This window comes from Periophthalmus magnuspinnatus, chromosome 19 (genome assembly GCF_009829125.3).
Source record: "Periophthalmus magnuspinnatus isolate fPerMag1 chromosome 19, fPerMag1.2.pri, whole genome shotgun sequence".
Lineage (NCBI taxonomy): Eukaryota > Metazoa > Chordata > Actinopteri > Gobiiformes > Gobiidae > Periophthalmus > Periophthalmus magnuspinnatus.
In genome coordinates this window covers 12,212,238-12,234,702 of record NC_047144.1, presented here as the reverse complement: position 1 = coordinate 12,234,702, position 22,465 = coordinate 12,212,238, and the positions used below count along the sequence as shown (strand labels likewise).

Genomic DNA, 22,465 nt, shown 5'->3' with positions numbered 1-22,465 from the left:
TTAGCGGAATAAAAAAGTTTTCTTTTCTAAAGTACAAGGCTGCTGACATGTCTTGGTCATGACTTTCTCTGTGTCAAAGTCATGGATCAAGATAGCAAGCCTGAGAGGCACAGATTACACCTCTTTCTTTAGCAATAATTAAAGAAACAACTCTACAAAACAACACTTTAGTCCTTTAAGGTAAGGGCCGTGACAGCATACACTAATGTAAATTGTTCTGCAAAACTGGGAAATTGTGTCCTGGAAGATAATGACACTTTAATTTTAGTTTAAATTAGCTTGGACCCTGCATTTTTTATAATTCAAATAGAAGGTAACTGGTGAAATTATATTCTTAAATTATATTCTTCATAATCACTGAGTACAGTTTGATGGCACCTTTTACAAATGCAAAAGTTGTGCTCAAATTTATGAATCAGTCACTCATCACATTGTCTTACTCATCTGTTATGTGCTATCTCTTCAAATGCTCTTGCAGAAAACTAATTCAAATAAAATAAAATAAATAAAAAAAAAAAAAGCGACACAATTGAAGACAGTAGACTACTTCACATTTTCAACGGTTTTCTTCTAGTCTTTTATTTTGAAATCCGCACCGGAACTCCAGCCACAGCCACGTGCACTTGACGTAATTGACGCCGTGAAGCTCGCGCCTGAGAGAGACACCTTGAGCCAGGCACGACTCACGTGTGGAGCTAAATATGCAGCAGAGATGAAACGGAAAGAAGCGCGAGGCTGACCGCGGGACTCAAACACCTGGAGCTCCGAGGAGAGGCGTCATGAAGAAACACCAGAGCCCCAGCAAACTGCCACCGCGGCCGTGCTCTCCAGCCGTGCTCCCGGCGCACAGCGGAGACATCACCGTCCAACAACTCAACGAGCTGGTGTCGGACGGCAGCGGCTTCTACCAACTCCCCACGCAGCACTTCAACGAGGTCTACCCAAGGATCTACATCGGAAACGCGTAAGTCGTGCCTGCTTCATCCGTGCGTCTCGGTGACAGGTGAGACGGGTCTACAGCTCCAGACAATGACAACAGTGGCGCATGTCGCACGGATCACGCACAGATCACGCGCACAGGGCGGGAGGCTCACGCGCGACAGCCTGTTGTTGTCACCCCGCAAAGCAAAGCCGTGTCCGCGCTCAGAGCTCCGTGTGGCACCCATGGGAGAGTCTGTATCCCCTCTGCTCACTGTCTATGCGCTGCCATTGTAGACACAGGTGAACCAGCCTTTTCACGATCGAAAACTGATAATCCACATTGTGCGTAAAGATCCCTAGAGTAAACGCGCAAAGGAAAACGCGATGCAACCTCTATCCATGAACATAATGGAGCTATCAGTGAGCCTAGCACTTTGCACCTGTGTTATATCATGCTGAATAGACTGATCATGGTGTAGATGTGGTATTTAAAGTCTCATTTAAATTCTTCTTTCAGTAGGCCCATGTTATTCCTAAACCTAATATCTCTTAACAGTATTGCCCTCCCTCTTTAATCCAAGGGTCTAGTGGGAACAGCAGTGGTAATAGTGTTGTAGCCTTGAGTTGAAGTAATGGCCACATGCACAGTCCCTCCTGCAGAGCACACACATACATCATGGTGTTGTGTATTAACCATAGTAGAGTTACAGACATAAATCTACTGGTTGATGGTGAACTATTGGCTCTGTAATGAACATGCTGACTCTTCAGGAATTTACAGCCTGATATTCCTGTTAGACCAGTTCCCACGACATTTGGAAAAAGGATTCGGCAAATTTCAACTCCGATAGCAACACAAACAGATGGGACTGTTACTAAGTTTTTTTATTCTGTGCGTTTATGGTTGAGTAATAAAGAGATAACTTCTATCTTTTTGCATTTTTGAAACCTTTTCTTGACGCAGAAAGTTGAATCAAATGAACAGACATATATATTACTTATTTACTAGTCAAAATGTACAAAACTATGAAGATCAAGTTTGAGGGTCATATAAAGAAAACCATAACCTAGGGGTGCGTTCGTACTAGACCTGCACAATGACAAATTTTGAAGCACGATACTATTTAAGATTGAAATAATGCAAGATAATCCCAGAAAACCATATTTAAATAGACTGTTTCATTAAAAGACAAATAAACAACAGAATATAACAATAATTAGCCATAATAGGTACTTCTTCACCCCTCTACAAGTCAAATCCTCTTCTTGTTCTAGTCCTGGGTTAGTCTTTGTTCAGTCCAAGTGAAGTTTCCGCTTTAGTCTGATTAGTACTAATTTTTAAGTGATTATTGCACAAATGTGAACACACCCTAAATATAGCTTTTGTATTTGAAGACATCAGTCATAATTCACTTCCAAAAAAATAAATATGTAAATTTCTATCTCAGTGTTGTATCAGTATTATTATTTACATTTTTGTTGTAGCTGTAGCCATGGTAACAATCATTTAGCTAAATATTATGCAGTCCTCTTGTGGTAAATGTATGTGGTCTATTGAAGGAGCCATTTCACATTTGTATTCAGAATTGGTAGAATTGAGAAAGTTTTTCCTCAAGATAACTGTCTAATGGCCTGGATGAACTTGGCTTGTCTCTCTGGTACATCTTTTGGCTGTGGTTGCTGCTGCAGAGGGGGAGGAGGGAGGAGGTCAGAGTCGTGTACAACCACATTACTGTATGTCTCAAAGTGACAACATCAATGTGGATGTGCCAACCTGGCTGGTCTGAGATGAACTCGAGCGCTTTATCACTACTGGTCTTTAGGGCTGGGCAATATTCTGATCAAAATCAAAACGTGATCTCATTCCTCTGCCAATGTCACCTGGGAAATTCAGAAGGATATCTCTGTATTTTTTATACAGATTGATATCAGTCTGGTCCACATGTCCTCCGTTGCATCTCAAGTCTGGTCAAACGTGATCCTCCAATCAGATCAGTTTTTTTTCATGTGAAATGAAGGAGCTCCTTGATCACATATGGTTTACAAATGAAATCAAATTTATCTCGCGTCAGATTGACAGAGTTTATTGGTTTGCTCATTGATTCTGAGGAGGCTAATGGTTTTCAGCCTCCTGTGATATTTTTTCCTTCATGTTTTCTGATATGGACAGACCACACATGGCTGTGATTGGCTTATCCACCTGTCAATTTGAAAACAGGGAGATTCACCGATGACCAGACTCACATCTCTGTAAAGTATTGAAGAAGTGTGTATTCCCAGGCAAATGATGATGTGAAATTTTAGCCAAATAACCATATTCTGATTCATGTTTTGTTTCTTGAATGCAGCGTTATGCTTGAACAAAGCCACACCTCCCATTGGTCAGTGCTCTGAATGAGTGACAGGTGGATTTAACCAACTATAATGAACTTTCAGATGAATCAGTATCTTTATATTGCCTTGAAGAGGTAACTTAAGTGATCTAAATTCAAATCAAAATCAAACTCCTACTGGTCACTAGTGGTCCAAAAAACAATACCCATACTTATCAGTACTCAAACCAGTATCTAAATTATATACTCCTTTTAGAAGTTATCAATATTGAAAACAAGCACATAAATAGGACAAAGCCCTTTCTGCAAATCTTTAGAATGGACTGGATATAGTAACGATATATTACTTACGGTATTTTCTGACTTAAATGGCAGTTCAACTCCTGCTCTTTACATAAACATCACTGGTTGAGTGGCCACATCCACTGACCAACAGGTTGGTCGGTGGGATTCCAGCTCCCACAGATGCATGCTGTCCTTGTGTCCTTGGGCAAGACACTTAACCCACCTCGCCCCCAGCATCCGTGTACTGCGGTGTATGAATGTGTGTGTAAATGGATGAGTGGTTCTTCGATGTAAAGCTCTCTAAGTGCCTAGGAGGTGGAAAAGCGCTGGATAAAAATGTGACCATTTACAATTTAAATGAAATAAAAATGACACAATTTGATAACACAGACATATTTATAGATACTAAACTTCACCATCAAAGGATTTTTATTTAAATAAAATGTACCTTTATCCAACTTGTGACAGCACCAATGCATAAGAGGTAGTTTAGGTTATTAAATTGTTCTCTACGTAATTCATTTAATACACCATGCTTCTAATATAAGTTGTATTTAATGAGATTACAGCTGTCCCCAAAGCAGTGAAGGTCTAATGAGATATTACAAATGGCTGAGGAGCAGAGGAGATCGATGGTGGACTAAAGCCTGCTCTCCCTCCACTGGGACGCTCTAAGTGTGTGCTGAGGCATCTTATTAGTACAGTTCTGTGCTACTTCAAATGCACTATTGGTCAGCACTATTCTACAGCTATCTACTATGGTGTAGATACTGAAATAAAACTCAAATATGAAATCATTTGGACAATTGGGTCCTTTAAATAGTTTTATTACAACTGATTCCAGTTTTAGGGTTATTTTTTATGTAGCCTAATAAAGTAAAATTAGTTTGCTCTCAGTACAGATATAGGCCTATTGTAAAAGCAGCAGTCAGCGTCAAAATAAGACTGTCCACTTCTAATTAGCAGGGGTATCGAAATATTGATATATCATATTGTTTCATTTAATAATACAGTATCGATATCGTGGGTTGCTGTATCAACATTTGATTCACTGTTTTGATAATTAAAATAGGTTTATTTCATATTAACTTTGGTTTAACAAAGACAGACATCACAGTTGTGATTTAGTAAATATGTTGTGATCGTTCAGAGCCGTTAAACATGTGAATATGGAGCTCATTTAAGCTGTGGATGAGTAATACTGTCCAATGTAACAGTCTGATGTGTTTTTCTAGTTGATAAAATGCACAAAACAAAATGCACTGTTATGATCATTCATCTTCAATAAATGGAAGCTGAATTAAAAAACAAACAAAACAAAAAAAAAATTAGTTTTTTGTGAAAATGGGGTTGATCATTCATTGATCAAGTGTCCCAAAAGCCTTTATTTTTCACTGAATTGTATCGAATCGATTTGAAATATACTGTATCATATTGTATCGAATCGACAGTGCACTGTATTGAGATACATATCGTATTGTGACCTATGTATCGAGGTATGTATCATATCAGCAACTTCTTAATGATACTCAACCCTACTAATTTGTGTTCTTATTGTCCTTGAACCAGGACGTGATGCTGGTGCACTGTTAGCATGTTAGTTGTTGTTAGCTTTACTGTGACAGCAAAACACCGCTCTGAGAGTTGTGACACACGCTAAACGCTTATAAACTCATTGCGGTGAATAAGTAGAATGCAAACGGTTTAAATGAGGCTCATCGAGGCTAGCAGTTATACTGGCGAATCTGGAGCTGAGATCCATATTTGGAATTCCGACCACAAGTATCCTAGCGACCAAAGAGCTGTCGAAGGATGTCCCTTCTCGCCCGCACTGCTGGTTGAGCAGGGAGTGAGCACTTAGCAACGCTGTCAATCAAACATGTTGCCAACACTAGCAGGAGCGACCTTGGGTAAAGAAGATGGCTGATTTGTCTGTTATTAATGCTCATATCTTGATTTATGGCCACAATTGTGAAATGACAATAACAGGATCATGTAGAGTGAGTTAATACAAACATTTTAAGACCACAATGACGAGGCTGCTGCAGTTACAGAGAGAGGGATGACACTTTTTCAGTGTAAAGTGAATTGGAGCCAGAGTCGATGGAGCCTGAAGCGCACCCATGATCGCTTCCTATTTGGAACATGTTAGCTAGCGGGTTAGCTATGTCCATTTATATGTATAAACAGTCTATGGTTCAGATTTAGCCCCATTGAAAAGCACTGTCTCGGGTCGTACGTCATAACACTGCATACTGTAATGTCTTTAGTAAAGGTCGACATAGTCAGGAGGTGTAGCTGTTTGCTTTGAGAGCCACTTGCTTCTTGCTGAGCTTGTGCTAAATAATAGATGTTCTGGGACTGCAGATCTCAGGGTGTGCACAGAGGCCAGGACCGTCCAGGTGAACGCAACAAACGCACCATGGCACACAGATGAACTCAATGTACTTTTACAATGGGAAAGTTTAGGAAACGGAGGCAACTATATCAGAAATGGCTTTTACATCAATGCTTCTGATGTTAAAGCTGTACTATGGAACCTTTCTGCTACTGTCTCCATGAAGATGTTATTGTTTTGTCCGGAATGTTTCACAGTGGTATTAAACATGCCTATCTCGCATTTTTCATACATGTGTTTAAGCTGTTATAAAAATGAAAACATGTATTACCTTGAGGTTGAAAGGAGTCACCTGTCCACAGATCTGACCAGTAACTTGGCCTGGTGACTTTACCTGCTTAACTCCATAGAGATGGACAAATTTAATTCCATTCTGTAGAACATTCCAAACAAAGCAATAACATCTCAGTGAAGACCAGCAGAGGGGAACGTAATATTAAAACAGCTTTTTCTGGAGTATCAAGATCGACTTTGAAATTCTACTATTGTGAAAAAGCACCCATGAATAGATATTGTGTGGTTTGTAAAGGACAGTATATGACTCTGTAGTACTAGCTCTCCTGTAGCTCTTTATGCAGAGTGTTCAGGGTTCAGCTGCACACAGAGGCGGAGTGCTTCAGTCTTATACATCATTCATTTTGTACAGTCAAACGTGTGTGTGCTTAGTGCTCAGGCTAAATGTGCACATAACAGAGGAGACACATGAAGAGCTGTGTGCTGCCCTGGACATGACACAGGGATCTCTCTCTCTCCCCTCTCTCTCTGTCACATCTGTCTCTTTCTCTTGCTCCCCACACACTCACACTCTCTCTCCTCTCCCTCTTTCTCTTTCTGGCCCTCTCCTTCTCTCTTCTATTCTCCCCTCTTTCTCTCTCTCTTTCTCTGTCTCTCTCACTGCCCTCCTCTTCCCCTTTTCTCTTTCCTCTACCCCCCCACTCTTTCTCCATCTCTCCCCTTTGTCATCCTTTTCCCCCTCTCTCTCTCTCTTTCTTTCTCTGTCTTTCTTTCTTTTTCTTTTCCCCCTCTCTTTCACTGCCCCCTCCACCCCTTCTTGCTCTCCTCTATCCTTTCCCCCTTTTTTCTTTTTCTCTCTCTTTCTCTGTTTTTTCCTCTCCTGCCTCTCTCTCTTCCCTGTCCCCCTCTCCAACCTCCTCCATCCTTTCCCCCTCTCTCTTTATCTATCGCTCCCCTTTCTCCTTTATTCTCCTCTTTTTCTCCTTCTCTTTCTCCTTCTCTTTCACTGCCCCCACCCCTTCTCTCTCTATCCTTTCCCCCCTCTTTTTCTTTCTCTCTCTCCCCGTCTTCTATTCTGTCTCTGTTTTTTCCTCTCCTTCCTCTCTCTTCCCTGTCCCCCTCTCTAGTCCCTCTCTCTCCTCTATCCTGCCCCCCCCCTTTCTCGTATTCTCCCCTATCTCTGACTGCCTTCACTCTCCACTCTCTTTCTCTCTTCTCTATCATCTTCCCTCTCTCTTTCTCTCCCTCCTCCCCTCCCTCTCTGTCGCTCAGAAGGCTGTGTTGTTTTATTGGATGGTACAGCGGCGCCTCCTGGGAGCTGTGCAGGTCACCGTCCTCGCCTCAGTTATTGACAGAGCCGGATATAGACACGCACAGCAGCCGCGGGTTTCACAGAAAATGCCTCTTTGAGCTGAATCAAAACGATCACTTCAGACTTTGATAAACAGATACGTTCTTTTCTGTAATCTATGGGACCGAATATAAATACTGTACTAACAAGAAGAATTACACAAGACTAACCGCATTTACATCACCTGTACAAATTAGTTTTACTATTTATTATTGTGTTATTTATTCACTCTGTGTACTTGGATTTGAGGTGGACTGGACTGACAGAAGCATGGGTGTCAATCTGCACTAACACACACACACACACACACACACACACACACAGTCATACACACATAAGTGAGGTGGGTGGGGTGTCTTGCCCAAGAACACAATGGCATTATCGCAATATGCACTAGTCAGAGTTTAGTTTTAGGGCTGGTGCATGTTAAACAAATCAAGATCTAATTGTTTGCAGATTGAGTTTGGACTTGGACGTTTTAATCTGCAATATTTTTTTTTGTTCTTGTTAAATGTGTTAAATTGAACTAGAACATCTGCTTTGCCTTTCTTTATGAACCTTATTATTAATTAATTATTCAAAAAAATCATAACTATTCTTTGGCACATGTCCAAACCTGACCTTCTCACATGTCTCTAGGTTCATATATTTATTTACTTTCTTCAGTGTTAGTGTGGGGCTATTGGTTTATTATTTTTAAAGTTTAAAAAAATCCTCCTTGTATTTACTGCTAACATAATTTCAGATGTGCTAATTAGTAACACTTAACGCCCCATGAAGCATTCGTTCTTGAAACAGGAGATGCAGTCGATAGCTGGACCTCTCGCTGTCTCTGGTTGGACAGTATCAGTGTCCAGTGGCTCGGGGCCAGACTCTGTCCTCTGCTTTGTTACCCTGGGTCTTTATGGCCTGATTCGCTTCTGGAAGACACTCAAGTGGGATCATAAAGTCACGAAAGATCATAAAAGTCTGCTTCATTTATTAGTTATGAACAAAATGTTTACTGTATACTGTATAGAGCGGCAGCTAAAGATTATTTACGTAGTCGACTAGTTTGCCATTCGTTTTTTGATTAGGCAGCTAGTCAGATTGTGATTTTTTTGAAAATACATCCAGCTATGGGACTGAAGGCTGAAAGGTAGAGTAGTCTGATAATTGTTGCATCTGTACTATGGTAAAACCGATACTTTTTTGTCATGCTTTGAACCCTGCAGCCTATACAAAGGTGCAGCTAATTTATAGATTTTTACTGGCTAACGGCCACCGGGGGCACTCTCGAACAGTAAAGGTAAAAGTGAGACAGACTTGGAAAGATTATGCGCTGAAGAATACACTAGTTTTGATTTTGAACTGTCATTTTACGCATCACGCACACACCCTCATCATGGAAAACACACGAAGAAATGAAAATGATGCAGCTTTTAAGTTAAAGGCAATGGATCTGGCATCAAAGAAGGAAATAGAGCCACTGCACGTAAGTTTGGTTTCAGTGAATCAATGGTGCGACATTGGAGGCAGCAGCAGGAAGAACTTAGTCAATGTAAAAAGACGACAAAAGCTTTGAGAGGAAATAAAAGCAGATGGCCCGTGTTGGTGCAGTTTTATTTCCTAAATGCAGGTATATTTATCCAGTGTTGATGACGTGTTGGTGCTGTACTGCCGAATTTCAGGCACAGTTGACCAAAGCGTGTCTTAAATTAAAGAAATTAAATCGTCTTTCTGTGTAAATATCTCATGTTATAACGTATTTTTAACATGCGGCTTATATGCTTATACATGCTTATATATGTACAAAATATATCTTCTTTTCAAATTTAGCTGGTGCGGATTATATTCAGGTGCGCTCAATAGTCTGAAATGTACGGTAATAAAATGAAATGTAAACAGCAAAATTATGTCATTTCTTTCTGATTCTCTGATAACTCGCTTAAAATTGTGCAGTTTTCATCTTCTTTACATAATTTTAAAGGTCTAGAAACAAGATATTTATCAGATTTTGGTGAGCTTGTAACTGCTGCCATTGTAGGTTTTAAATACCACATTAAGTGAAACCTACTGTCGCATAAAGCTGCATGTAATTAGTGAATAAACTTATATTTTAATCTATAAATACAAACTGGTTAGGTGTACGAAGGATAAACATTAAATTGAAGATAATGTATTGAAATTAATGTTATCGTAGATGCTTTAATCAGGACCAAGACCAACCAAAATATTAAGATTGTTCATTTGTATATCCATGTTTTAAGGTGTGGTTGTTGCACTGTTTTTTCTACTTTTAGCAAAACATTTTTACAGTTCTTATTCTGTAACTGAAACTCTTGTATTGAGTCCAACCTCCCTGAGTGCTTTTGTACACAGCCCTAATAGAGATGTTGCTAACACAGCTCTCAGTCTAATGCGTTGTAATGGGTTGTATACGGCTGCTATAAAGGATACCGGCTATAACAACATAATACAACTCAGACAACTGTCCCGTGCTGACAAAGATCTGTATTAGTTTTTCTTCTGCAGCACAAAATTGAGTCTACTTTTCGCCATCGTAAGCAGAAATACTTTAAAAAATAGGTTACTTGTTGCTCTCCGTTGCTTAACTGAAATACCTGTACTTGTATTTTTGTCCTTTTAGCTTTGTGGCCCAGAACACGATGCGCCTGCAGAAGTTGGGGGTGACCCATGTGTTGAATGTAGCGGAGGGGACTTCGTTTATGCACGTGAATACCAGCGCTGAGTTTTACGCTGGGACGGGGATCACGTACCACGGCATCTCGGCCAACGACACCGAGCAGTTCAACCTCAGTGCCTACTTTGAGGAGGGGGCGGAGTTCATCGACAAGGCACTAGCGCACAATAATGGCAAAGGTATGGCACATTTACGATACGTATTTCATTAAAGTGTTTTGAATTTGATAATGTTACAGCTTCGAAAGAATTGTGAATTGGTAACAAACAAAATGTCTGCTCTTTGCAACTATAACAGTACATTCACTATTTGTGTAATTTACAGACCTAATATACTGATTACCAAATATATAAAGGGAAAAAAAACACAAATCAGCCGAGGTTTGAATAACTTTGAGCTAAATATACTTTGAGGAAATATTGTGTAAAGAGCATTATGCAAAGGCCGAGGTCAATCAACTGGGAAATTAGATATGCTAATAAGCATAAGCATGTGTACTGCTAAAAGATACCAACATGGTGTCGCAATAAAGTATAGTTCAGGTATTGTACTGAAAACCAGGTATCATGCAAGTACTGGACCCCTGTAAAACTGAAAAGTATCCAGCTCTATGCTAATATCTATATCTTACATTTTATGATAGGGATGCACCGATCCAGCCTTTTCTGTTCCAATACCGATATCGCTACTTTGGCTTCAAAATCTGCCGATACCTGATATCAACAAGTTGCAGAGCAGAGACTGAAAATATAAATAATTTTTTTTAAACACAAACAACTACTAACTACACAAATACCCCAATTTATCATTTAAATTAATTAGAACAGCTTTGCAAAAATGCAATATAATCTGACGTCCTATACCCGATCCACATTTATCGGTGCAAATATCTGTCACCCTAATTTTGGATAGTTTTTATTTTATTTTAAAATAAAAGTATCCAAGCTGGGGGCCCTTAAGCAACACTGCAATAAACGGCCAACTGTCTCTTCTTCTGCCCCATACGTGACGTGTCTCAGTCAGTGTGTCCCTGAGGTGAAGATGGAGCATTAGCCTGAATGAGTCTCCTGTCTAAATCTGACTCCCTCCTGAGTCCTGTTCCATATAACACCAGCACTTTGTCCTGGATGACAACAGGTTTGACATACAGACCTGTAGGAACTAGGAACTAAACCTGGACTAGACCAGGACTAAACCAGGACCAGAACAGGACCAAACCAACAGACCCAAGCCCACATCAGGACTAAACCGGGATCAAACCAGGACTAATATAATCTGTGACTCTAGCATTAGGCTTAATATTATATTAATATTTTCATTATTTTTCTACTAACTGCAAATGGAAATGGACAAAGTTGCCCAAACTGTTTTATGTAGTGAAATAATTGTTACAAATTTATGTATTTGCTCTTTTGTTTGACATGAAAAACGATGTCATTGAGCAGTGATTCATAAATTTGGGACATTAAATATAATTTTGTATATTTTAATGGTCAGCTATTTGTTTTTCATTAAAGCTGCACTATGTAACTTTTCAGATGGAGGGTGTGGGTATATATAGACAAGTTTAAAGCCATACTGTGGAACATTCTTGGTAAAGCAATATCATCTCCTGCCTAGACACAAGCAGGTGGTGGACTGTCCTTCAGAAAAGTTACATAGTCCACCTTTAATTTGATCATTAAAATCTCAAATGTGAAGATTCAACCGACTATCACAAAATAATAACACGACAAATACAGAAACACAGCTCTATAGAAAATAATGAACAATATATGAGATAGAGTTAGTTAGAATATTTATTTCAAACCTGCACATATAGTTCACATAATAAAATAACAGTGTAGTCACAAATGCAACATTTCAACTATTCAATAAATGACAAAACATTCACTTGTTCATCCAGAGACAAAACACTGGCCTAACACTGACACTTCACATACTGACATATATGAACCCTGTCTATTTACCTTGTTACTTTGGTGAAAACATCTTCTCATGAGCTGTTAGAGACTAGACCATGTTTTCCTGTATAGATTTACCATCAGCTCTGACAGAGGAGGCTGTTCGCTCTCCATTAGGTTTGGCAAATGTTCCTCACACCAAAGTCTTTAGTGAAGACCGAAGAGGAAAGCGAGCAGTAAAGAATGTTTGTATTATCAAGAGAAATTATTTTGTCCAATAGTTAAACATTTGAACATATAATAAAAAAAACAACATAGGGTTGTTTTCACAGAATATTCCACTTTTGTAGTTAGTTTATCTAGGGCTGGGCGATTTTTCCTAAAAACTGTCGATTATTTTCTTCCTCCAAAAATTAGATTTTCAATTTGATTTTTTATTTAATTTATTTTTTTAATTCCACTAAAAATGTTTTGCAAACAGAAAACTGTCAAAACTAAAAGATTATATTCAAAAGTGATCATATTTAACTAATTGACCACTAGGGGAAATCTTTTATGACTGAAATAAAACAAGCTATTGCTTTAAACGTGTAGCCCCAATATTTAAATTGACATCACTGTTTTCAAAGCGGTCAGCGCTGCACGGCCCGGTGCTACACTTCCTCCCTGTAACTGCAGTGCACAGCCTTTCTTACATTCTCAATTAAATTTCCAACGCAAGAAAGTAGGTAAAATAAAAATAGTAAATAAAGAAAACATGCCTATCAAACAAATCGATTTGAACTTCAAATTTGATGAATCGATTTAATAGTAATTTTTGCCCAACCCTAAGTTTATCCTGTAAAACTATTCTGTAACTCAATAATTTTGTCTTCACTGTTTCTGAAATTCAAAAGAACCTCACAGTATTGCAAAGGTTTGTTAGGAGTGGAGGGTGACATCACATGTTAGACATATGCAAAATTACAATATGAATTAGTTATTATTCTTAAATCTATAGCAAAGCCCACAAATTGTTCTAAAAACTGCACTGTCTTATGTACAATATCACTTGATACACTGAGCACAGACTGGGAGTGACACATGAGCACAGAGACTCGGGCAGTATATAGGCCTATTATCATCACTATAATATGTTGGGGATTTTTCCCATTTTGAACTGATACCAATGTATGAAGAAATCCCCTTTCCTTCCTTTCAATCCACATGTGTGAGTTATTAATGGGTTCCAGCTTTCTGATATTTGCAACATTTTGACGACTTTTTTCTCGTTCAAAAGATATATATTGTTGTAAATTGTTATTCGCTATGGTACCCTTCCTAATTTGTCATCGTTCTGAAACCCATGGACAGCCGAGTGACACTTTAAGCCCAGAAAACTTGTTTCCTTAACAAGACACTACAGCAGAGGAGCATTGATCAATGGAGGAAGCCTGATTAGATATGGGAGAGGTCATTCATTGACAGAGTGCTGGCTGGTCAGTGCTATAGAAACTCAGGGCAGAGATGGATGCAGAGAGGAGCAAATAGACGGGGGAGTCGAGTTACAGCGTTTGTGCCGATGGAGCAGATCTGGACAGGTCCCTGGTCCTCATGTGATCCCAACTCTGCGTCTCTCGGGACATTAAAGCAATTGCTCATATTGGCAACACAAGGGGAGCTCCAAACAAACATGCAGTTGTTGTTATGGCTGGTCCATATATGGAAAAACTGTTGTGAATGCTATTACCTAATGCTGTACCTGTATCCCAATAAAGCTAAAGTTAGCCTTATTGGACTCACTTTAGCTGTATGATCTAAAGCCCCACTACGTAACTTTTTAGCCAAAAATAGATATGTAAAATATAAGTGTGTGTGTTTTTTTTTTTCTATTTTGGATTTTTTATTGCATTAAAAACATATAAAACTGTGACCAGACTTGCAGCTCCATAAACCTGATCTGGAGGAGCGCCTCTACCATGGAGATGTTGTTCTTTTGGCTATAATATTCCAGACCATAGCATAAAACTAAGCCCTGTCTATCTTGATGGAGAAGTAGTTCTGAAGTGTGGTTTTAAGTTTATTTTTCCATGCAGATAATGTGCCACCTTCAGTGACATAATGTTTCTTTAAAGTATTCAAAATGGTTTATGATCCTTTTATATGATCTCATCTTCAAAATTTTTGACTAGTAAACCTTTGAAAAAATATTTCCATTTTTCAATTTAACTGAACATCCAGCTAGTAGTTCTTGCATTATTCATTGTAATCTCAACTTTTCTGTCTCAGGTTATTAAATAGATGGATCTCATTGTCATTGTACATAATCAATGAAATTCTTATAGAGCAATTACTCATTACCACATTCAAATCTATATAGTTTTTTTATTAAATCAAAAAATACACAAGTTACATTAGTCATTGCAAATAGTTAGCACAACTTAAACAAGCTATCTGCAGCCCTGGTTGGCATTCACTAATAAACAGTGTGTATTGTAGATTACAGAAGGCTAGCTCATATCTCTGTGGAGGACACAGTGTGCTGCTGGATACAGAGGAACAGAAGATGATTGACTTTATCCCATCTGCAGCAGAGGTCAGGACCAAACATTTGCATTTCCTCCCCCTGCTGGCAGACACAAGATGCTGCGTAGACAAAATCAAACCGGGCGTATGTGAGCTTTCCTTTGTTTAAATTGTAGCTTCTTTTATACATTGTTCTGTTCTTTATGTGTAGTATGTGGTAGTTTATCATGCCATAGTCTATAAGGGAAATGCCACGGAAAGTAGAGAACATCACTCTCATATAATTGAACAGAAAACTAAAATAAATGTAGACAAAATCCTATTCTTCCTCAGTTTTGACGATATACTTTGGTGACAATACGCTTGCCATCATACTCGGTTTCATCAGGGCATTGGATAGTCTTTAAAAGGCACACTATGTCACTTTTCTGGGGAAGGGCCTGCCAGATTGTCTCCATGGAGATGTTATTAGTTTGCCAGGAATGTTCCACTGTATGGCATTAAACATATTTATTTCCTTGGAGAAAAGCAGATGATGCCACTAACTTGCCATAAAGTTACAGCTCAGATCTGTGGAGAGATGACCCCACTCACAATAAGAATGCATGTTTCCAAGGCATTTTTGAGCTCCTATAATTAGATAAATGTAAGATAGATGTGTTTAATGCCATACCGTGGAACATTCAAGGCAGTGTAATAACATCTGCATGGAGGAAAGCAAGACATGAATGGAAAAGTTACATAGTGCTCTTTGAAAACATAAATTGATTGACCTGCCTAACCCTTAACCAGTATCTGGACCTGATATCTGATACAAGTATTTACATCTCTACTCACATACTGCTTAATATATCGAATCTATGAAACAGCCGCCATATTGATAATTGTATTGTATTGTTCACCTGTCATTGGTCAGGTGTTGGGTGAAGTTTGAAATGTTTTGCGCTGTAGCCAACCTGATTTTGACTAGTTAATTTTAGACAGTTTGCAGAAATCTCATTTTCCTAACACAGTCCTGTCATCGTAATTATTCCATGATAAGTTTCTCAGCATGTTTCACAACTTTAAGCGACCAGGGCGTACTTTGGCAACAGGGTAATGCTGACAACAACTAGCATGCTAACAGTGCACTTCTTCTTTCATGCTTTATAGTTAGATGGAGACAGCACACAGTGGTCTCTTTTGGACCATAAGAGCTGTTTTTATTATATATCTGTACTGGAGCAAGATAAATGTTACTTTACTACATGAAAATCAGGTACAGCTCCTTTAATTATTTTCGATAAAACCTTCAACCTCAATTTCGATGCTAAGAAATGGACTCAAACCGATTCCGATACCACAATGATAATTAAAAACACTCTTTATTTAGTCAGTAGAATATGATTTTCAACATTAAATCCTAGTACTTTCTTTTATATCACAACGTGGCCTTATATCTGTGTAATCCCTCAGTCGTCCAGGTAGGATTCATAGTGGTCCATGGGCGTGTACTAGTCTGCGTGGTCTTTAGCTTCTTTAATATCGATTTGTCAGACCAGCTTTGTTCCTCTCTGCAGGAAAGGTGTACGTTCACTGCAGAGAAGGCTACAGCCGCTCCCCGACCATGGTGATCGCGTACCTGATGCTCCACCACAAACTGGACGCCCGGCAGGCAGTAGCCACGGTCCGCCACAAGAGGGAGATCGGCCCCAACGACGGCTTCCTGCGCCAACTCTGCCAGCTCAACGAGAGACTGGTGAAGGAGGGGCGACTGAACGGAGAGGTGCCCAAAATCAAGACCAAATGACGAGCCATCCAGAGACGCTGTAGTGAAACCTCCCATCATGCCTTGAGACTGGCCCCACCTCAAAACCAGCACTGACTCACCAGGGGTATTTTAAAGCGGTTCACGTGATACACTCCTCCCACATAACCACGCTGCTGTTTAAATGGGTATCTCTCTATCTCTTTCTCTCTTTCTACTTTTCTAAATCATGTGTCATGTTTTTCACCAATCAATTTCCACAAATGTCGATAATCATTTTGTTTTTTTTGTTTTGTTTTTGTAGTAGAATATTAGAGCACAATCATTCCATAGTGTCCACTGCCGGAAAGTCTCATAATGTTTGATAGTTGAACATAGATACATTCCATTTAGGTTTTGAGACCCTTATTCTTGTAATGAGTCCTCCGAGCCCTAGGAGGCACTAGTATTCAATGCACAACAAACTGTAAATGTTTTATATCTTCGTTAATCAGCACTTACCTGTCCCAGTTCTTTTTACTTGTCTCCTTGACTCTCTGACTCCATGATTTCTCGATTAAGGAAAAATTAGTGTGATTCCTGAACAAGTAAAAGCAAGTTGGTTGAGTTGAGAAATGTATTTTTAAACATTTTTCACTAGCCACTTGTCAGTAGCAGAGACAACAGAGGAATAAAGGAGACAAGGAGGCTAGGAAACACAAATGGGACTCTGCCTATGTAGTAGTGACGGTAAATTGGTGAAAATACCTGCCTCAAAAATGACTGAAGCTGATGAACATAGTGAAACTGAACAGTGACCTCTGCTGTCCATTTGGTAGAACTGTGCCTGATGGAAGTCCATAAAGAACATCAAACCTGGGCGTTGTTCTGCTGTGGTCATGTGATCAAACGCCGTCTACAAAAGATCAATACAGCCAGTGTGAGGCAAATATGGATCTCTTTTAGCTGTCAGATAATCCTACAGTACGATGGATGGCATTTGCAATGGTACATATTCACTATAAAATTATTCGAAAATATTGTCAAAAGCATTGGAGTAATCTAGTATGGTGAATTATGCTGGATGCTCTGTCAAATCTTCAAATAATTTAGGTTTGGGACTAAACAGCCTAGTCAGTTATGTGTCAGCCCTGTTTAAACTTTTATTATAACTAACTATAGCATCAAAATATAGTCTGCCACAGTATGTAGAATGACTTTCAAATAGTAAACATGTTTATTCTTCTATGTAGTTTTCCTACATCACAGAAGCGGGTTCGAACTTATTAAATCTCTTCTTTTTAGTCAAACCCCCCAACATTATCGCCAAGTATATGTTTTGTCCCCATAACCCTAAGATAAACATACCCTTATTACTGTACATGTGTTTGACGTTACTTTCAAATTGTAAACAAATTCATTATATATATGTAATTTTCCTACATTACTAAAGCGGTAAGTGTCAGCCATTTTGATCAGATACCTAAAGTTTTTCGCTAAATGTACGTTTTTGTCCCAATAACCCTAAGATAAACATGCCCTTATTACTACACATGAGTTTGGTGTTAGTAATAAATGTTATAAGCTCTTCTCCCATCGTCGTAGAGTGGATTCACTGCCCGACACAGCCATTCGTGTCCACCATTTTAGTGTGCCATACCCTACAACCCCAAGCACACGACTTCACTAGTTTGATTTTCTACAAAAGCATTGCAATATATGTCAATACTCCCCCATCTAAATGTAACCACAGAGAGTAGTAGTCACATATAGGCCTCATTTAACACTTATATCACTTCTTATAGCAATGTATTTAACTGTAGTACATGTAGTAGTGAGATGTGGAATCGTGAATGCATATTTGAAAATGTATTTGAGTGAACACTAGGGATGTCAAGACAAATTTATTAATCGATTATCATGACTATTTACGTCAAAAATAATCGTAAGAACTCTTCAATTTATACTCTAAAAATTAAACATGCATTATTTAACATGCTGGGAGTAACACTACCTGCTTGTCTCAATGAAGATGTTGTTTATTTATGTGGAATGTTCTGCAGTATGGCATTAAATGTGTGGCATCTCCCGCTTGTCTCTATAGAGGTAGATAATGCCATTGTGTGGAACATTCTATAATATTTCCATGGAGACAAGCAGGTGGGAGGAGGAGTCTTCAGCAGAAAGGTTACATAGTGCGTCTTTAAACTATATACAGATTTTTCATTCTATTGTAGTAGTAATATAGTGTACGTAGAATGAAAGTAAATTGTGGATTTGACTGTTTTTGTGAATTATCGCGAATAACCGTTTAATTATGATGTGATGTTTTTACTCACAATGATCGTAACGCAACAATTTGACGACGTGACATCCCTGGTGAAAGCATAGGGCCTAAGCTTCATGGCATAACCCAGCCCACCTTTGCTATATCTGTATACATACTAGCATATACATGTATACTGTATATACATATAAGTGTTGACATATATGAATGTATCCGCAATGTGTCTCTAATGTGTAGGTATGTAGTCCCTTTGTCTCCTATATGACATCACAGTGTACTCAGCACCTTCAGTTCTGCATGTACAAGTACTACAAGTGTACATGCAAAGTACCATCACTTATGTGTAAGATATATAAATATATATACTACTGCGATTATGCAAACTCTGCTTATAACTGTGAGGGTTTGAATGCTTATCTGGGCACTGAGGCATGCGTCATGTTTTTAGTCTGACTTTTTTTCATACAGGCACTTTTGTTTCGACATAATTACATAGTATACGGTTTTATGGTAATGGTATTTAAAATAATCGTATATTGATAAAATGCAAAGTACTACATTGAACCAACATTCATAGATTTATCCCTGTAGTCCCCATACCCAAATGATGGGTGGTTTTAAATTTTGGAGTTTTATTGACGTGGACGATTTATGTTATTGTCAATTGTAACAATAAAAAAAAAAAAAAAGCTAAATCTTTGAAACAAGGTGATATTTTTGCACTTTTGTGGTTAATTTTACAGTATTTGTTAAAAATTTACTATCCCGTTTTAGCAAATTTTCTAACCCTCGTAATCAGGGCAATCCAGAAAATGTAGAATTGTTTGTCTATATTACCCACCCCGAGTCAATGATCTTGTATTGATTTAAGGTTGTTTTTGAATAACATTTCTGTCTCCTACTTGTATTTTCAGACTACAGTACTGCTAATATGAATAGATAATTACACTACTATTACGAGTCCTGCCTGTTATTATTGGCAGGTGTTGTGATGCTTCTTATATGGGGCAATAACATTTTATTAAAGCATACTCATAGGACTGCCATCTCATAACATGCATCTGATCGTGTTTGAAACTCCGCAGCTTTGACTCGTTGTGAAAGCCTTGCTGCTCCAGGCTATTGTCAAGCATTATGTCACCTCATCACAAACCCCAAACCTCTCCACAATTATGATCTGGTCCTGATTCAAGTACAGATGGTGTAACTGGCTTTGTACAATAACAGTGATTTTGCTACAAAGCCAGGGAAGCACTTAGTATGTGCAGTACAAGCATCAATACTGCCCTCCCACTAGAATGAAAAAAGCAACAATCTGAAGTTTTGATAATTTCCTTTGCATTGGTTCAGAATGAGGGTAGGCACCTAAAAGCATTTAACTGCCTGTACTTTGACACACTACAGTATGTGATGTGAATGCCACACTAATGTCACGACCGCCATCACAGGCTCATGTTTCTAATCTGTATTTTTGGGCAAATTTATAATGTGTTTATAATGAACACCCCTCAAAGCAAAGATATTGAAGATGTCTGTCTCTACACATTCATACATTTACGTGTATCGTAACACTGCCACCTGCTGTTCAAATCTGATTTGCACAATTTAAGTTCAATCTGCTTGTTTCTAAAAGTGTGTAAAATACTGTCAATCAGAAGTGAAGCCTCACAGAGTGTAAGGGTGTTGCCTGGTTTTGTACTGTGTTTCTATGTGAGTTGTAAAAAAGCTATGTATTCTTGCAAATGGTCAAATGTGAAATGCCATTGATGTACAATGTAATGTACGTATATACTGAGTATGTAAACCACAATGAGCAATTGAATTGCTAATTTTACCATATATTCTGGGGTAAAACTGTATACAGGATTGTTTCATAATATGAATGTACTGAACTTTGAATTGTAAATTAATCAAATTGTTTTTTGGTCAAATTTTGTCTTGTTACTTGGATCATTTCCACCTGTAATCATGGTTATTTTGTACAAAAAGAAACAGGTATTGATGATGTGATAACGATACCAACTGTCAAATAGCGTCTGGCTGAGTCCTGGTTTACTGTTTGTATGCAGGGTGAGTCACTCGTAAAAGCAGTCAAACCTGGGTCTGCCAAAAAGTTACCGCAAAAAAGAAAATTGGATGCAAATTACTTTGTTACGTCAGGTAAAATTTGTCTCTTGACACTTAAATTGGCTAACAAATGACTTCCTGTGATTGCCATAAAACTAATACACCCTGATGGAGAATGACTAAAATGTTGCATCATGGAAACTCATCTGGATCTGAAGTGACCTGAGGCTAACACGTGTTTAAGTAAATAGAGAAGTCATTTACTAATAGTTTTGGCAGACGTCAGAGCTGTTTCTTTATCCAAACAAGAGGCTAAAGCGGAGTTAGCACAACAAGCCCACTGCCTCCGAACCTGTTTAAGTTGGTGCCATAGTCTCCTTGTGTTGTGTTATGTATAAATTAATATTGTAAATTGCGATGCGTCCTCACATAAGCCCACCTAAAGCCTTACTGCAAAGACGTATGTGTGTTTTTGAGTTCTCCACTTCACCCTGAGCGAGGGGACTGGGACATTGTTGAAGTGCACTTGATTTTAAATGGTTATTTTATATATTACCTTGGAAGAAGTCCTTTTCTTTTTAATGTTTAACAATAAATGGCTGAGGTAATAACATCATTCTTGAGTGGGTCTTTATTTACCTACAGAAAATAGACTCCACAGTTTGGACAACCATTTTAACAAGAAATCTATACTGTCACATAGATTTGCCCTAAGTGTTCATTTGATTGTTCTGTTTTAAGCAACTCATGGGTTTAAAGGTGTATTACACTCTTACTACTCTATTTTAAAAGGTTGATACGTCGTCACAAACATACTTGGAGTTGTGTTTTGTTTCACTCTGTTCCACAGCATTATGACATGATTTAAAGCTCACAAGAGTCAATTTTGTGTAATATAGGACCTTTAATATGCTCTAGTATATTATAAAAAGTGCATTTCATCTCCTAACCTGCAGACTGTATTGAGCTATATTCATGGGTTTCACGATATGGCAACCCTCCACCCTATCATAACAATTAAGCAATCTGGAAAGAATTATTTGTTTGAAACCCATTAATAATTGACATTTTGATGATCTTTCAAAATAATGTGTTTTGTTTTGAATTGTTAATGTCACTCTGGATATGTGTGGATATGTGCTCATTGGTAATGTCTCCTGTCTCCACTAGATGGAGCTAAACCAACATGTGACAATGGTTTAGAGTCCAGTCCATTGATTCTTTGAGTGGTTGAGTCTTTGATTCTGCAGTTATTCACCTGGATTGCATTCTCTTAAGTAAAAGAGGTTATCGAAACAACTTAACAAGGAGGAAGTTTGACCTTTTCTCAATAGTTTTAGAATATTTTTTCTAAATCTGTAAACCGACACATAAAAAAACAAACAGATAAACAAACAAAACCCACTATTTTATATTATAGTGTGTTAAAACAGTGGAACATGGAATTAAAACTGTTACAGAGCATTTTATTTGATATCAATAATAAGTTTAAAGTTTTTCTATAATGCACTTAATTATAATAACAGGTCACACTTGCAGTTCCAGTTATGGCCATTCGCTTATAACACAAATCACACCATTCACCACAATATGCCTAAATGTTTGTGAATCATGCCTCAAAGCTTTAGCTAAGGGAGACTTGCGCTTTGGTTTCACTTGGTGTCACTGTCTAATTCCTGGATGGGCTTGTTTAAACTCAGGAGGACCTTGTTAGTATAAAGGAGAGGAGAGGATAATTACAGTGACATGTCCCTCATATGATCTCAAAGTT

General features: G+C 38.4%; 1 protein-coding gene across 1 annotated transcript; it reads left to right on the top strand.

Annotated features, from left to right (window-relative positions):
- The first annotated feature begins 609 nt into the window (after positions 1-609).
- dusp3a (dual specificity phosphatase 3a) lies at positions 610-21,309 on the top strand. Its single transcript, XM_033984864.2, has 3 exons — positions 610-964; positions 10,152-10,384; positions 16,174-21,309. Exons 1-3 carry the CDS (start codon positions 780-782, stop codon positions 16,401-16,403), a joined length of 648 nt encoding a protein of 215 aa, XP_033840755.1. The 5' UTR covers positions 610-779; the 3' UTR covers positions 16,404-21,309.
- Positions 21,310-22,465: the final 1,156 nt, after the last annotated feature.

Excerpts from the sequence above, each read along its gene's own strand:
- dusp3a (XM_033984864.2), top strand. The coding sequence starts at position 780 with ATGAAGAAACACCAGAGCCCCAGCAAACTGCCACCGCGGCCGTGCTCT. Across the intron at positions 965-10,151 it reads AGGATCTACATCGGAAACGC|CTTTGTGGCCCAGAACACGA; the intron begins GTAAGTCGTGCC and ends TTGTCCTTTTAG. Across the intron at positions 10,385-16,173 it reads AGCGCACAATAATGGCAAAG|GAAAGGTGTACGTTCACTGC; the intron begins GTATGGCACATT and ends TCCTCTCTGCAG.